The sequence below is a fragment of the Hypomesus transpacificus genome, chromosome 12, assembly GCF_021917145.1.
Source record: "Hypomesus transpacificus isolate Combined female chromosome 12, fHypTra1, whole genome shotgun sequence".
Lineage (NCBI taxonomy): Eukaryota > Metazoa > Chordata > Actinopteri > Osmeriformes > Osmeridae > Hypomesus > Hypomesus transpacificus.
In genome coordinates this window covers 2719897-2737281 of record NC_061071.1, presented here as the reverse complement: position 1 = coordinate 2737281, position 17385 = coordinate 2719897, and the positions used below count along the sequence as shown (strand labels likewise).

At 45.8% G+C, this 17385-nt stretch overlaps 1 protein-coding gene across 2 annotated transcripts; it reads left to right on the top strand.

Moving 5' to 3' along the window:
• The first annotated feature begins 695 nt into the window (after positions 1-695).
• prkx (protein kinase X-linked) lies at positions 696-15068 on the top strand. Of its 2 annotated transcripts, none has more exons than XM_047030855.1 (8): positions 696-1484; positions 4981-5149; positions 5504-5767; positions 7681-7800; positions 10653-10748; positions 11951-12008; positions 13133-13210; positions 13317-15068. In XM_047030855.1, exons 1-8 carry the CDS (start codon positions 1310-1312, stop codon positions 13440-13442), a joined length of 1086 nt encoding a protein of 361 aa, XP_046886811.1. In that variant the 5' UTR covers positions 696-1309; the 3' UTR covers positions 13443-15068. The 2 variants fall into 2 exon arrangements, with proteins under 2 accessions (XP_046886811.1, XP_046886813.1); XM_047030857.1 differs by having other exon boundaries at positions 709-766.
• The last annotated feature ends 2317 nt before the right edge of the window (positions 15069-17385 follow it).

Below are 17385 nucleotides of genomic sequence, written 5' to 3'. Positions count from 1 at the left end.
TTTATACAGGTGTGTTTGCGGTTATACTGTTAGTTATTATGATGCGGTCCTTGTGAGAAATATTTGGGTTTTTAGGTAATGTCAACATTGGTTGTGAACACTGTTCTGTGGGATGAGATATCTGCTTGAGACTAGTATTTGAAATGTTACTTATCACCTCATCAAGACACGTGTAATATATGACTACAGTCAATCTTCAAGGAGATGTTAGGAGTCTAGTCATATCATCGCAAAGTTGCAACAATGTACAGAACATACCTTTTCTTACATTACTTTGAAATATGTATCTATCGTGGTGATGATGGGGTGAAATATGTATCTATCATGGTGATGATGGGGAGACAATAACGTGGTTTACAAATGTAGGATAAACAAAAATAGAGTAGACATACATATCCATTTTTAAGTACAGTCCCTACATAACGGGGTCACACAGTAGCCATAGCAAAACCTTTTGATTGGGTACTCATGGAGCTGGCTTTATTGAATATTTTCAGTGATGCTTTTGTCTCATGGTTTGTGCCATAGGCAGTATTATGTAGCAGTATAGGGGGATAAAGGGTAGTGGGGGGTATATTTATTGGACATACTAAGAGGGCAAAAGTTACCAGGCCCCTTATGTCAAATATAGCTCCGCCTTTTCTAAACCATTGGCCGGCTCTCCAGGATCGGTTGATTCTCATTGGTGATTTTTTTGTCAACACACTGCAGCACGTCTCTTCCTTGTTGATGAGGACGGGTGAGGCTCGGTCGGTCTCGGGAAAAGGTAGAATTAATAGCCTATTTAAGATGTATTGATAATCTTATCGACCCTGTTCTAAATCCACACATGGTCGTTCAAACAAGCATTTAACCAGCTAGCATAAGTACATAACTATCAAGCAAGAGCAATTATTCATTCATTCTCAGTCAAAAGCTAGACGTGGCATCAGAGCTGCTGCTGTCTGAGCTGCTACTCAGTACGTTTGATAGCCAGCTAGCCAGCGTCTATTGTCTAGAAGTAGTGTATTATAATCATCTTGCTAGATTGCTGTTGCAACATTGTTTCAGATAAATGGAGCATCAGTTTGCTAACCAGCAAAAGTGGAAAGCTATCTACTGTAGCTAGCGTGCTAACTTTGCCAATCTGCACTTGCGGCAGTGCTAGCTAGCTATGCCACATTCTGCACGGATACGACTTGTTATTGGGTCATTTTCCGAACAAAGAAGATGATAGCTTCCTCTTCTACATTATGAATTAGTCGTCTTCATGGTGAACAAAGTGGTTTTTCAATAGTTTTCTTGCTAGTTGTTTGCTACGGTGAATTTAATGCCGATGGAAATGGCATCTTTAAAGGCAAAGGTTGGACTAAATAATGAAAGCAACTCCAAAGAGAGTGCAAGGACCAGCGCAAGCAGTCCCATATTAATAGCAGGAGCAGCATCACTGTCATTGAACAACAGGACATACACTCTCGATGACCTGGACACCATAGCCACAGTTGGTAAGCTTGCCACAACACCACACAAACAGTCCATTTCACTTCAAAGACAGGTGTAGGTCAAGCTCACACAGTTGCTGGTTCACAAGCAGGTTCTGGAGTCTGATGTACTATTTGATCCTCAATCCGTTTTGGGCTGCTGGAAATGAAACTGCTGGAAAAGAAACGATCCCACAGGACATTCCCATAACTGGCCTTTTAGTGCTTTCCTTCATGACATTTGAAAAATGGATTAAGTTATATCTACACTAGTCACACACTACCCAATGGTCTGCCATTTTGGACAGATTTGTTTGTTGGTTCCGTAGGTTCTATAGGGGCCTATATGGTTCTTATAAGGACATGCAAACTAGTTTTTAGGAGTTCTCAGTCCACACCCAAAATTGACACAATTGTTTAGGGAATGTCCCAAGAATGTGGAACAGCTTGAGCTACAGTGCGCACAGATTTCAAGAAATGTATCCATAGCCTTATGTTACTCATTCAATATAAGGTTGTAACTTCTGATCTTTTCAGTTGTTATCAGATTGATTGAGAGAGTAGGCTATGGTTGTGTGAACTCACTTTAATCTGAGTTTAGAGGTGTGGAAGAGGATGGCATGAAGGATTATGCAGAACCAATATAGGTAGATTGATTTTACAATAGACGAGGAGAATAGTTATTGAAGAATCCATCTAATATTTAGCCTGTGGCCTAAATCTCATTATGTTAAATGTATATGTCTATAGTATCTAATCCAAGTAGTTCAGTAATGCACTTGTTATAGTGACTATTCTCCTGTGAAATATTCAAACGTCTACATCCAAGGGTAGCCGATTGGTCTAATTTATATAATATCATGTCATTATTTTTCCGACACATGACAAGGTAGGCCATTAAACCCATTAACTTCAGGCCTTTGTGTATTTCTCAAGGTGTCATGTTTAAGTATTGTGAGCAATCCACCTGCAATATGGTTACATAATGTAAAATAAACTATGTTATTAGGCTAGGTGGTTATAGTCACATTTCTTTTGCATCAGTGGTCAGAATGTAGGTACTTTGTAAATATTCCATCTGTAATATAGGGCCTGGTTATCATATCACACTGCTGTTAACGATAGCCTACCTACAGCAAAACATGATATTCTACTCCCAATTTTTTTTCAATGTAACCAGGATTGTCAGCATCTTAATCAATGATTAGTCTAGAGGGACCAATGTAATCACACAGACACTGTATCCGCACACAGACGGTAGCTTATTAATTAAACATATTAAAAAGAAACCTACAGGACATTTCCTAGCTACAAAGTTAATATGGTCATGTTGATTTATTGATTTGATTTGAGACTTCACATGTACAGAATCCATATTTCAAAGAATCCATATTTCAAAGACCCAGACATTACATGGTTTTAGCTCAATTAAATACAAAGTACAACTGCAGTATAACCACCATACACCCACTGGAAAACACTCCAGCCTTCTGGGCCTCTCCAGTCTCCACCAACCCTCTTAAGGTTTCTTTTTTTGTGCTGTTAATGTCAACTAACTGGCCTTTTGAGTTGTTTGCTTCTGCCTATCATAACTTTGACTGAATAATTTACTGTGAAGTTGCTATTAGGATGGGAGTGAACTTGTAATGAACAAGAAGCTTTTCCACTCACATGTAAGGGCTTGTGCCTGAAAGAGCCTTTTTGGCATCATGTCATGGGTGTAGTCCAGTCTGTGGTGAGGGTGATAGGGAAGGCTTCCCCGACCAGAGAGTTACAAAACAACACGCTGAAGAAATCAGCAAAGGTTTACTCAAAGATGTTGGACCTTTCGTTATGACAGTCCATATTTCAGCTATTTATGTCTGCTATAACCCCATCATCTGACTTGTTTTAGTACATCTGAGGTCAGTTGAGAAGTCATCAAAACACAGGTAGCCTACAGTTGCTCCAGATGTGAGGTCTAAAGATGGTGGAATAGTAGCCTAAGTTAAGTGTGCACTGTGGATGATACCATTTCCATGCTGTTGTGGAAAGCATAAAGCTTACAAGCACAGTATAAAAATCCAATTTGCAAAGCCTTTTGTCTGATGAGAAGGATTTAGGCATACTGCCTACAACAAATCAGTTAAAGCTCTAATCTTCCCACTGGGGTTGTTTAATAGTCATTGAAATGATTAGGCACTTCATCCTCCTGTGACATTTAGCCCAGATGCATGAAATATTTTGGGATAGGATCAGGGGAAAGTCGCTGCATCCAGGTAGTCGCTGCATTCTAATGCACGGGGTAGCAAGCAATGCTCCTGTCATACTGAATCTAGGCCTTGATCAAATATTTAGCATTTAGCGTTGTAGCCTATTTTTTTCAAGCTCCCTGCAAATTTGAACAATTTTGTGATCTAAGCCCACCAAAAGGAACCTGGCTGTTAGCGCCTGGAATTGAAGCGTTACAAATCCAGTGCTTGTGGTTTTGTGGACCCAAGCCTTCGCTCTTGTACGGCAGATCTAGGTTTATAGGGAGTGACCCACTTAGGCTACTGAAAACCTGGATCACATGTTTAGATTAAATCAAATGGCCTTTTCTGTCTCACACCACTGGTTGTCATCTGATACACAAACTCAATTAAAAAAACTCCCTGTATTTTGGTTTATTTGATTTGAGATTTTTGTTATTGTCTATTTCGTTTTTTTTCCATATTTATTTTTCACCTTGTTGAGATATAGGCTTCAACATACTGCAGCCTTTCATGGGAAGAAGAATTTAGTTTGGCTTCAATCCAGTCCAGCCCTCGCTCGAGGTGTGCAGCACAGCTCATACCTGGCTGTTGCTCTCATCGAGTAATGACAGAGACAGCGACAGGCTTCACCTTTGTTTACAGCTGCCAGTAGATTTCCATGGAGACGCAGATCTTTGTCAGACAAAGGTCTGTTGTAGGTGGGAGAGCAAACACGTGAAAAGCCAGAATTCCATTCGACGGTTGCCCCATCAGGGCTCTGAGTCAGATTGACTACAGGTTTCAAGTTTCAAGCTTGGTCACCGTTTTCGAAAGAATACAGGAACTCTTGGTTCTGCTTCTCTCCAGTGGTACGTTCTTGTCCTATGTTTCGATTCTAAATCTTAATTTCTGGACACGGTTGTGAAGTAAAACATGAATCGACAGAAAGTATTAAAGCAGGCCCCATTCTCAGTTCTTAAACCAAACGTGACGACACAAAATACCACTGGATGCCTCCCGTGTTCAGCTATAACAGAATATTTAAGAGAATATTTAAAAAGAAAATGATCTTCTAGACCAGTACTATCGTATCAGACTGGCCTTGAATTTATCCTTAACCCTCTTCTGGGGCAGTCAGCTGTGCCTTGTTCATTACAGAGATGGACTGAACTCTCAGCCTTTCATTCTGTCCGGTCCGTAATGCATGGCAGCGAGTGTTTAGCCTGTCTGATTCCTCTCAGTGGCCATGTAACGAAGGTGGCCAGGACACCAGTAATGGCTGCCCCGCTGTGTTCTGCCCCCACCAGGCACGGGCACGTTCGGTCGAGTGTTCCTCGTGAAGGACAAGAAAAGCAGGGCGTTTTACGCCCTCAAGCAGATGAAGATCCCCGACGTGATCCGCCTCAAGCAGGAGCAGCACGTCCACAACGAGAAGGAGGTCCTGACCGAGGTCAACCACCCCTTCCTCATCAGACTGTGAGTGGCCTCTTACCTACCCAACCCCCCCCCCCCCAAAACCCTAGCAACAACCTGCAGCTCACTGCTAATGTAGCTGACAGACTGATAAGGTTTTCAGCCCCATATCCAGTGTATCTTTCAGGCGTGGAATGCCACAGTGTTTTTCAATAGGCCCAATGCCCTAGGTAAACTGAGGAAACTCTTGCACTCGTTTTCCGTCTCAACATGTCAACGCGGCTTCCCTACGAATATTTGTATTTTATTGAACCTTCGTCTTGTTCATAATTGACAGAGAGAGGTTGTGTGTGTGTGCACGTCATGTTTATCTGTGTGTAGACATGGTGATTATGTGTGTGTGTGTTGGCTTCCAAGGTTCTGGACCCACCACGATGAGCGTTTCCTCTACATGCTGATGGACTACGTGCCTGGCGGCGAGCTGTTCAGCTACCTCCGGAGCCGGGGGCGCTTCAGCAACGCAGCCGGCATGTTCTACACGAGCGAGATCGTCTGCGCCATTGAATACCTCCACTCCAAGGAGATCGTCTACAGGGACCTGAAGCCGGAGAACATCCTGCTGGACGGAGAGGGACACATCCGCCTGACGGACTTCGGCTTCGCCAAGAAACTGTCCGACAGGTGCGCTCTCCCGTGATCTCGCCGAGGTCATATTTGTTTACTTTAGAGACAGGTCAGGTCCGGCGACTGGTCGTTATCCCTAGTGTCATTCATGGTCATGCGAGCTCCAGACTATTCTCCTCTCACTCTGACAGGAAGAATATGGACGATGTTTGCCCCCTCCATCTGATCACTGTTGGGATTAGGTGCCCGTGAAATTCTCATTACACATTCCTTCCTGAAGGGGAAACAAGAGGGAAGCCTGTATCTAGAAGAAATCCAAAATTGGGATTGGGTTACAAAACAAATGCACGTATCAGATTGCTGTTTTGAATCAGAATGACTGTGGGAGCAAGTCTCTGGTGACCTTAGCCGAAATTGGAAAAGCTGTACTTGATTTCAAACGCTTTTGTGCGTCTGCAGTGCAGTATGCTGCAGTGTTTTTCAGAGAGCAGCCGGAGCACAACATGACCCCCCTGACATGTAAACATAATGGACTAAGATTACATTTTCCCCGGGCCCAGAGAGGAAAATAGATTTGGAGGAGATATCTCTCTGATGTGCGAGTGACCTACTTATTTAAAGGGAGGGCAATAAGACTGCCTTGAATGCAGTAGGAAGACAACTGAGTAGCCACCGGCGCTCCATTGTGTTTGCATTCTGGAGAAAAGGGGCCGTGCCCCACTGCCGGTGTTGCCACAGCGCCCCCTGGCTGTGGAAGCGTCCGTCTCCAGGTCTGGTCTGAGGTGAGCTGCGTCCGCGGGGGGAAAAAAGACAGCCTCGTCGTGCGACACGTTGGGATTCTAATGCGGCTGGCATTTTCCTGGCGGCGAGGCTTTGTCCTGGCCCCCGTCCGCTCCGTATTTCAAAGTGTGGAGATAAACACCCCAGGGACCTCGAGCCCTGCCTTTCAACAGACACTCATTTGCATACAAATGGCCATCTCCTAGGCAACTGACCACAAGGGTCATTATCCAGGTGATAGTCCGAGGCGGACAACAGAAACGGAGCCCTGTGAGTGAGTAGGCAGCACTTGGACATCGGGGAGGAAACACAGAGGGTCCTGGGTTCTGTGGTCGTTTTTATAGCCACAAGCAAACATCAGCTGTCTGTTTTCCCCTGAACATGATGTCACCCAGCCAGTGGTATCAAATAACCACTAAAGACCCATCTGTTTGTCCTTCAGACCTTCCTATTGTCCAGTCCGTGGCTGCTACTCCCGAGCTCCTGCTTCAAGCGAGCGTTCATGCGTGAACCCCCCCCCCCCCTCCCGGCAGAAGGAGATCACTTTACCACAGCGGGGTTGTCTTTCCCCTGTGGAGCGAGAGCTATACCTCTGGGAGTGCAGCCTGCATGTGTGGAATGTGCAGACACCCCAGACACAGCACACTGAGAGGCTTCCTCAGGGGAAGGAAGGCCAGGCTTGGAATGACCACTGTGGACACAGCCAAGAGAAACTCCCTGACCTAGTTCGTGTGTGTGTGCGTGCGTGTGCGTGTGTGTGTGTGTGTGTGTGGTGGATGGGGCTGCGGGAGGGGTGATGTTGGGTGTATCACAAGGTGATACCAGTGTACAGGCTATATGAAGGCTTATCTTTGTCTCCCTCTTCCCGCTCCTCCGTCATTCATTTCTGTGCGTTCTTGAGGCGTGTGCATCACTTCTCCGTCTAGCGCGTGAGCAGTCACTGTGTAGAAAGACAGTCAAACTGTGTGCCTTGCCTGACAGAATTTACTACTTGGTAAACAATCGTGTCTTTTTCTGTTTTAATTTCTCTCCCTCCCTCCCCTTCTCTCGGTTTCTCTCTCTCACTATCTCTCTCTCTCGCTCCGCTTCAATCTGTTACCCACCTTTTTCATTCACTCTCCCCTTTCCGACTCACTTCTCAAAACCCTTGTTCCTGTCTCTTCCTCTCCTCCTGTTCCTCCCTTCCCCAGGACATGGACCCTGTGTGGCACTCCGGAGTACCTGGCCCCTGAAGTCATCCAGAGCAAAGGTCACGGCCGGGCAGTGGACTGGTGGGCCCTGGGAATCCTCATCTTTGAAATGCTGGCCGGGTGAGTCCCTGTCTACCATGGTGTTCCTGACCCACACACCAGGGGGCGATATCCTCCACTGGACTGACTGAGGCAAGAGTTTCGGGAAGGGAGCATGGGAGACACTGTTTGTTGACAATGGTTAGGTTTCAAGAGAAGAAGTCGTGTCTCAGACCAGTACTGTTTGCAGTGTGTGGGTAGTGTTTGCAGGGGCAGTGTGTTGCTATGTAGACCAGCTATAGTTGACATAATGGATTTCCATCCTCAATGGGCCAAAATCCCCGGAGTAGACAGTGTGAGCGTTGAGGCTGGGGGCCTGAGTGATTAAAGAAAGGTTACAGAGTACTGCTGAGGCAACCTGGGGGTTTGATGTCTGCTGTTTGGTGTGGGAGGTCAGTATTGTTACAAACTGTGCTGCCCTGAGATACTTGGTACAATACGTGGTATACTTGGTACCATAGTTTGTACTGTGTTCTCTACCCAGGAACCTTAAGGCCTGCCAGTCGCCCAGTGCAGATGGATGGAAATAGTCTTTAATGTATTACTGTCTATAATCTCAGGGTCCACCAGTCATCCCCAAACAGACCGTTATTAGATGGGCAATGTCAGTCATCATGGCCTCCTCATCACCATGTTGCTGAATCCTGTTGAGACACAGGCCAGGCTTAACATCATTTGAACAAGTCATCGTCCACCTTCTGTCAGCTGTTTGTGAAAAAAAATCTTAAATCAGTTACAGTAACAAGTAGTAACTTAATTCCTTGGGTTGAAACCGTACGACCATTGATTTTTCTCTGAGAGGCAGTTTGGTTATCGTTGGTGATCTGTGGGCAGACCTTCTGGGCCCATTGCTTGTCAAATAAACAGGGCTATACAAACAAAGTTGGATTTGATTGGATGGAAAACCAGTGGTGAAGCTCGTCAGTGGCCTTCCCATCCTGCACCTGGGCCCCGGCTCCTCCGCTCAGCCCTCCTTAACGCACTCGTTGAAGGTTTGAGTGGCCTTCAAATAGGGAGGAAAAATGTGACCTCCTCCAGTCTTCATCAGGGCTACCTTTTGAAGGGAAGCCCTCCTGACAGGGATGTTTTGGGGCCCCGGCGGTTAGCTCGAGCCGTCCTGGGCGGAGCTCCCTGCTCCACAAGACAAAGGCTCCCTTCAGGACAACGTTCTCCTTCTCCGGCCGCTCTCTGTCAAAGGTCCCGGGGCTGCCGCGCTTAAAGAATGTAGCGGGAACTTCAGAAAGTTAAGGACCACTCGGCCCCGCCAGCCCCCACCCCCACCATAAAGTGAAGGGTGGAAAAACATCCTCCCCCGGTTCCTGGCTCCTGGGGCGGGGGGGGGGGGGGGGGGAAGAGGGAAGGGGGGGGGGGGGCAAGGTCACCTGTAACCTCCACGCATGGTGTTCCTGACAATAATCTTGTCTGGAGGGGAAGATCTCTCTGCGTTATTAAAGTCATGGAAACCCTCTGGGCGGGTGTGTGTGCTTTGCCACTCATGCCCAGCCTACTGCTGTGTAGGCAAACCTTACTGGGATTACCTTAGCTCAACATACAGTTCACCGTGTGGCCTATTCATATTGTGCTAGTTGATTAAATCTTTTGAATGAACTGCCCCCCCTCCTCCCCAAGCCTCCCCATCCCCCAGTGGAATATTGGCCCCACCTCAGGTATTGCATAAATCCTCTCATTCCTGTTGCGAAACACAAAGAGTGGTAGGCTCTCCGTTCATCTTAGTCTACCTGCATGTGTGGAGGAAGCAGGAATGGGCCCCTCACCCTCACCTCCCTCTCTCTTCCCCAGCCTCACCCCCACCTCCCTCCCTCCCTCCTCCCTCCCTGCCTGGCTAGCCTCCTCCAAGCACAGGAGGCTCCAACTGGACAGCTCCCTGCTGATTCATCACTATGCCTGGCTGTGCTCTAATCCCCCCGCTCCCCCCCCCCCCCCATACGTCCAGCCAGAATCTGCTCCCCACATTCACAGACTCCTGTATCTCCTCAGGCCTCTCCCGGGCATGCTAAAGTCATTACATGTCACCGAGGAAAGGACTGTTTGGGGTTTCCACCCAACGCCGGGGCCAGAGCCTGCTGGGCGACGCGCTGGCTCCTTTCTTCCTGCTGTTAGCTGTCTCTGATGGGTGACACCGTGGACTGAAGCAGGCTGCCATGCTGGTGACGTGAGGCGGATCTGAGGCTGCGTCTTATCTGTCAGTGTCGGAAAAAAAACAATCCCCGTTTTCCCCGGTCCAATCCAGCTCCCCCATCCCCCCACGGAGCTGTGACACCTTTTGCTCATGGGTCCGTGTGTGAAATTCTCTGATTGGGCAGTTCTCACCCAAGCCCCCAGACCCCCATCCCACCCTGACTCCCTTCTGACTGGGCCAGGCACTGGCAGCTCTTGTGACAAACTGGTCCGATTATCCGCCTGTCTGCTCCATGCGTAATGCATTTAGGCTGGTCTATTATGTAACGGCTGGGGTAATGGCTTGTCCAGGCCAGTGGGAAAGGAGTGGAGAGCTGGGAAAGCACTCAGCCAAACCCGGAGAGTCGACAGAGTGGAGCGCAGACACAGGCCCCTGTGCCACAGCGTCTTACACACACACACACAGACACGCTTGCGACCGGAATGCGTTTGGGTGAACATGGAGAGGAAGTAACCCTCAGAGGGAGGTCCAGCTGTTTAGGCCCAGACCAAACTGTGTATCCTACACCGTAACACCCTCAAATTCCTGTGTGTCAGCTTACATGGTGATATGGTTTGGAAAAGCTTCGCTTTGCCAATTGGTCCAAATATTTGGAAAAAGTTGAGAGCATAGATATATTTTTTTATGCTCGCCTTCACTCTTTTTTGTGTTTTTTTTTTTCTTTTTCTTGTAGTTACCCGCCTTTTTTTGACGACAATCCCTTCGGCATCTACCAGAAAATCCTGTCCGGAAAGCTGGAGTTCCCTCGGCATCTGGATTTCTACGTCAAGTAAGCTCAGGGGAAATGAAGGGTCGGGCCCTTTGTCATGTCGTGTGCCATCAAGTGTTTGCCTCACCCAGACCCAGCGTGTGTGTGTTGTGAGTTTGTCTATGTCTTGTTGTGTGCATGTGTGTGTACAGGTGTGTGTGTTCACCAACTTGAGTGTCACTCCTTGTTCTTTCTGACTACCGGGGCAGTTAGCTCCCTGGAGGCGCTGAAGGAGGTAGGTGGACGTGTGGTCACTAATGACACACCCAGCTGATTAGTACTTGCTGCCAACCATCCCACCGGCCATTACGACAGCTGGGGGTGGGGGGGGGGCAAAAGAATGTGGGAGATTACAGGCTTAAGGGAGGGCTTGTGTGCACTCAATCCAGCCTGACAGTGGCCTGGGAGAACACACACACACACACACACACACTGCTAACACTGAATAGAGACTCACACGCCTCAGTCATCAATCTTTTGGTCAGCCCACTGAGTTTACACCCTCAGTATATATTTCCAGCACCTATATCCAGGTTTTTTTGGTCTCATCTATCAGCAAGAGCAGGACTGTCCCAAGCGGAAGTGCTGGGTGTGCAGAGTGTAATGTGTAATGTGCGCCCCAGACTACAGCATAGAGCCAAATGCATTCGTATCATTCACACACTAAAACACAAACAGTGTCCTGGGATATCGACGACTTCTAGGAGAAAAGGCTATTCCCATGTATATCAGACACGGTGAGCACGGACACAGAAGTGAACCTGAGAAAAATGTTCATTGTCAATATTGGAACGGTGTATTTATGAGACCACAGACAGCTCATTCCCCCGTGAGGAATGGCACCTTTATTGAAAGCCTTCGCTCGTCATGATGTGTTGCATTCGGCAAAGTTACTGTGTGTCATTTTAAAAGCCCTGTGAATCCCCCACCTCCTCCCCTGTTTACGGTGTGTCCGCACCAGCACCCTTTACAGCTTTTGGAAAGTCTTTTTCCACGTCTTAATCAATTAAAAAAGCGGCAGACAACGTTGTTGTGATGCACCGCGCGTTCACCCATGACACCTTAACAGGCCATCGAGGGTTAGCTAGCACTAACGTGAAGCATTCATCTTGCTGACAGGTTTGGGAAATAACTTAAAGGTTTTGATAAAGTTCCATAAGCGCACCGTAACGTTTTCGTTTTTTTTTTTTTTGCATTTGTGCGTGCTCTGTTTTATGTTCCAGGGACCTCATCAAGAAGTTCCTCGTCATCGACAAGGCCAGACGGCTAGGCAATATGAAGGTGAGTCGATAAGCCTGACTCATCATCCCCTGGCCTATGAGAAGTTTTGCTCCGCTTTCTTTCCACTCTTAGCAGGTTATGGAGAAGTTCTGTCCGTTTGACGTCACAGACTAAATAGCAAAGACGGCCGAGGGAGGGACTGGATGTTTGCATTTGTTTTCAATTAGTAGGATGCATAAGAGTAGCTGATGTCGAGAGAGCTTGACCCTGAAAAAGAGTAGGGCAGGAGGGTGAGTTCACCGCTAGTAAAGTCAATTCTGAAGTGAATCAGACGCCACGTGCTAGTGCCGCGCGTCGTGTCGCCGGTATGGGAAAAGAAACTGTCGCTTTCAAGAAACGTCCTTTTTGTTAACCCTGACAGGAGAGTTAAAAGGTTATGACCTACCAGTCTGTGGGTGAAGAATACTGAACTGGTCTCCACACAGCAGCATGTAGTCTGGACATGGCAGTAACAGCCTCTCAGCATAAAATTAAGTTTCGGTGACGTGACAGAATCTCCTTTTCACATGTATGATGTGTTTGCTCTGGGTTCCATTCCAGCGATAAGCAGATGAACTGTTAGCTGTCTCCCCCCCCCCCCCCCCCCCCCAGTCCTAAACGCTTTCAGAAGTCGATACGAAACGTGATAAATGGCTCCTGCGTGTGTGGCGCGTCCCTCCGGATTCCCACAGGCTTGGCTTCACCAGTGATCCACTTCAGATGGGACTGGAGGGATGAAGAATGCAGTGTTTATCCGGCGTGGGCTTTGTTGTCGTCTGCCATGTTATGATTCACCAATGAGAAGGAGCCTGTGCTGCTGCCATTGATCGTCAGGCTGCAGGACATCCTAGTGTTTTGAATTACACTGCAAGCATGCTGAGAGCATTAACAAAACCTTCTTCCCAATGAGACAAATTCCACTAAGCAGCATCATTTAATTGACATAATCCTTGTCATGGTGTTATTGATTTATGCATTGGTTTCCACCATCCAGATGATTTATCTAGCTGCGTGTTTGTCTCTGTATACAGATGAAGGATACAAGTTCAATGAGAGGATTTCACGATGAGAAGGACTAAAACGAGATCAAACTTTGCAGTTGTGTGTGTTCATTCTGAAATGCAAAGTGATTTCTTCTCGTTCAGAATGGAGCAGATGATGTGAAGAAACACAGGTGGTTCAAGACTGTCGACTGGGAGGCAGTGCCCCTGAGAAAACTCAAGGTTAGTCCCTGCAGCACAGAATTTGGTCCTAAAGCAGTGTAGCGTAAAAACAAGACTTTTTTCCCCTTGACAAATAACATTTACACCTCCCATTCTTCTCTGTCAGCCTCCTATCCTTCCCAAGGTGACCCACGAGGGTGACACGTCCAACTTTGATGCCTACCCCGAGGAGGAGTGGAAGAAAGACGCACCCGTCCCTGAGAAGGATTTAGAGATCTTCAAGAACTTCTAATTTGCACTGGACTTGAGGTGTGATATATCTACCAGAGAGGGGCTATGGAGCCGTTGTCCCAGAACCTGATGCTGGAGAAAAAAAGGCTAACCTGAAAAGAACTTCAAACACCTGATGCATTGAATGCAAAATATCGAAAGCATCAAATGTAGCGAGAACTGTCGCCTCGTGATGACCCGTTTTAATTTCTCTTGAACAGAAACCTCAGTTGGGATTTCTGTTGTTTCTCTGAGCCTTCTTAGATTATGCAAAAAAGATACGAAAGAGATGGTCCCCTTTCAACCAAAGGATACTGTTACCGAAGATTATGTTTAAAAAATAAACAATCAGGGTTTTTTTCTTTTTACAGCATTATGGTTACTAAATTCTGTTGGGTTAAAACTGTTGTATTTGGAACTTTTGCAACTCAACGCTGCGTGCAATCCAAAAAGGATAACTTAATCGATATTTAAAATGTATATAGATGTCATTACGTGATTTTTTCCTGCAAGGTAGCTTACCAGATTCTACACGATGTGTTAATGGGCGTGACAAACTTTGTAACTGTTGACTGGCCGGTCTTCTTATCTGTCAGCTACCCACGTTTGACGAGGCCAGTAGCACTTGTGAAAAGGTGCCTTACAATAAGGTTTGACGAACATGACGCGTCTTTTATTTCGACGTGCAATCTGGCGGCTCTTTTGTCAGCTATTTATGATAAAAGCACTGCATCTACTGTATGTACTGTAGAGCTGTGGCATTGAACATTTGACTGTTAGTGTATGTAGAGCTAGTTAGTGTAAAGAGCAGGAGCCTGCAGCAGTTTCCCTGCTGTCTCCTCATCGTCTTCCCTCCTGTTATCCTAATAGCACACAGTCCACTAGCCCTGGGGGAACCTGTATATGCATTAGTAGGTCACTCATTGTAGGTCGTGTCCATGTAGTATAAAAGTTGTGAATACAGATGTTAAACTGTTTTTTGTACACCCCGAGTAGGTGTCTGTAGTCTCAGACCAGTGTTTAGGAAGTCACTTCCGAACAGCAAACTCCCAAAGTCTTTGTTAGTTTTCCTCTCTGTTGAACAGGACATATCTTATTGCAAGATACAATTACTATAACGATAGCTATTGTCCCCCCTTGTTCTAACAATACTTGTAACTTCAACTTTATAGTAGTCCATTTTACGGGAAGGATTTCCCTGAGGACACTACTCCTTTACAAAGCCTTGACAAGCCTGATGTTTTTGGTGTTTTATAGGTTCTGAAGGCAAGGAAAAAGTGAAACATTCAGTCTCTCGATTGTTTGTCCAGTCAATTGGTGTAATTTTGCACAATGTGTGTATTGTTTGTTATTTTTTATCACTTTAGTTCTGTGTGGTTCTCCAAGGAATTTACTTTATAATTCTAAACCTTTGCCTTTGCCCTGGCCTTTTTATATTTTCTAATGGATTTTTTTGGTTGCATTGGTATAATCCTATAAAGTTTTGTACTGGTCAAGAATCCCTTTACATACCTCCTACTGATTATTAACTTAACTCTGGAACTTGCAACAACATCAAAAATGTCAACATGTATTGCTACTCTTTCAACATTTTGAGGTACAGATAGAAAAGGCACACAACCTGAAATAAACACCTCTTTTCAGCTGACTGCTGTACACTTCCGATTTCATTTTCTCCTTATGTCCATATTGATAGATATTTGTATGCAAACAAGATGCTGGTGCTGAATTATGCCTCTTGCTAGCTGTGTGCTCTCAAATGACAAGACATTTTAGCTGTTATATCAATAGAAATAATTGCCAACCTCACTTTAAAATTCATCCCAGTCTGCATATTTAGGTTCATAATGTCCTCAGAAGACTGCGGGTGAGAATTGATTTCATGCCTTAATTTCCTCCCAAAGAAGTACATTCTCAAATTAATCTAACGGTATAATTTGCTCATATGGAGGTAACATGAATCGGCCTTATTTGCAGAGAGCGCCATTATGTTTACAATGGAAAGTGACTCATATTTAGTCTGGAGCCCCTGCTTGTGATCCTGCTGTGTGATGACATCCAGGGCTGCTCTGGAGACGAGGACCCGCGCAGCCCTAATAGTTGAGCTAATGAATCCCTTATGATCTGCCTCAGTTCCTTAGAGGCTCACTCTGTCTGCCCTCCACAGTGCAGGAGGAGGAAAGCAGGGAATGTGCTGCGGTGATGGGTTGTGTTCAAGAGTACAGCACACACCAGTCCTCCACAGGGAATAGCACATCCACCCCCCTGTGCCGTCTCCTGTGTGTTTGTGTGTTTGGTGTGTGTATGGAAAGTCTTGTGCACGTGTGTGTCTGTTGTTGATGAGCATGTGGTGAAGTGAAGGGAGAGGTGTAACAATAACAGATGGATAGGGTTCTCATTGTAATGCTGTAGATAAGTGCACAAAAAGCTCATTTTGCCGTCGTTCTTTGCCCCTGGATTGCAATTTTGTTTCAGAATGGTTCAGATTTAATCAATTACTTAACAAACACAGAAAGCAGCCTCTTTCTGTGCAGTTTTTCTCTGCAGTTTTACCTGATATTCATGTAATTAAGCCCTGTAGCCAGAAAACAACTAGTAGGTTAATCCCTATCTAGTTGAAATGCCTTTAAGTGAAGGATATTGTAAATTGGAGTAACACCTTTCTATCATTAACAATTTTGGCAGACCCGAAAACATGACTTACAGTTAACCCCTTCACTCCCTGTTGAAAGTAGGTGCCCCACCCCAGTCAAACAACAAGCCAACACTTTTTAACCAAAGCTGCAACCCCTTAATGAGAAGCTGAGATGCTTCCAGAAGCACTTAAAGTACATTTTGGGACATGGGAGATGTTGCCTGTCATCAGTTCAGAGTTGTGATGTACCACACCCCCTCCCAAGAGGCGCTAACAACATCTCACTTGTCCACCTCGACCTACCATGTTCACCCAACAAATCTGACCGCAGACAAAGTTTCTCACTCTGAATGTGGCCATATTGGAGAACAGTGTAATCGTGGGTTTGCAAGGCTCGAAGTAGAAAACACGTCTGTTTACTGAACAAGAATATCTTAGACTAAGTCGACTTGTGACGAACCCAGCCGATGATCCTAATTAGAAGGGACTTGGCACTGGCACGAAGCATGGATCACTTTGATTTGAGGGGGAGAGGGAGTCTGGGGCAGGCCGGTAGCCAGCAGGGTTCATGTCCTGGGATGAAGGCTGGGATCTCATGCACACACATGCACATGCTGAAATTCCATCTCATGTGTTGCATGACTATCTCTAAACCTCACAAGCAGTGTCATTTTTGAAAGATTGTATTCAACGGTGCTGTTTAGTTTCACCTGAAATAATATGCATATCAATGTCTGTTTTGTTTGTTATTCCATGTTAGGTTAAAATGTGACAAAACTGCAAGTAGGGCCTACATGTATGTGACCATAAATATTTTGGTCTGGTTCCATAGTAACATTGAAGGATGACATACAAAAATATTCTTTTAAACTGAGAGGTGTGTGTGTGAGTGATACAGAAAGAGAGAAGTGCATGTTTGAACTATTTTGCTCAAACTCTTCCACTAGTAAATGGATACATATGCTTCACACACACCATCCATCAACACAGCAGCTGAACAGCTGGAGGTGATTGAGCGTTTCACAAAGTTCTGTCCCTAAGCTTGGAGTCAGTTCTCTAGTGACGGCCCATATTGCACTGCTTCATCTGGAACTCTTATCATTCACATCCGCAAAATACCTCACGTGTTCCCACATATTGTAGAACTTCTGTACAGCTGATTGATTATTTTGATTAGTTTGACTCAGGCAGCACTTTACAAAGGTTTAATCGTTTTTTCATGCACATTGCAAGCTAATCCAGTTTCGCCTTCTAACCTATTGACACTGAATGAACATTCTGCTGATGCTTTGGCGCTCGTATACACTAAACTGTGCTGCATGATTGGGGT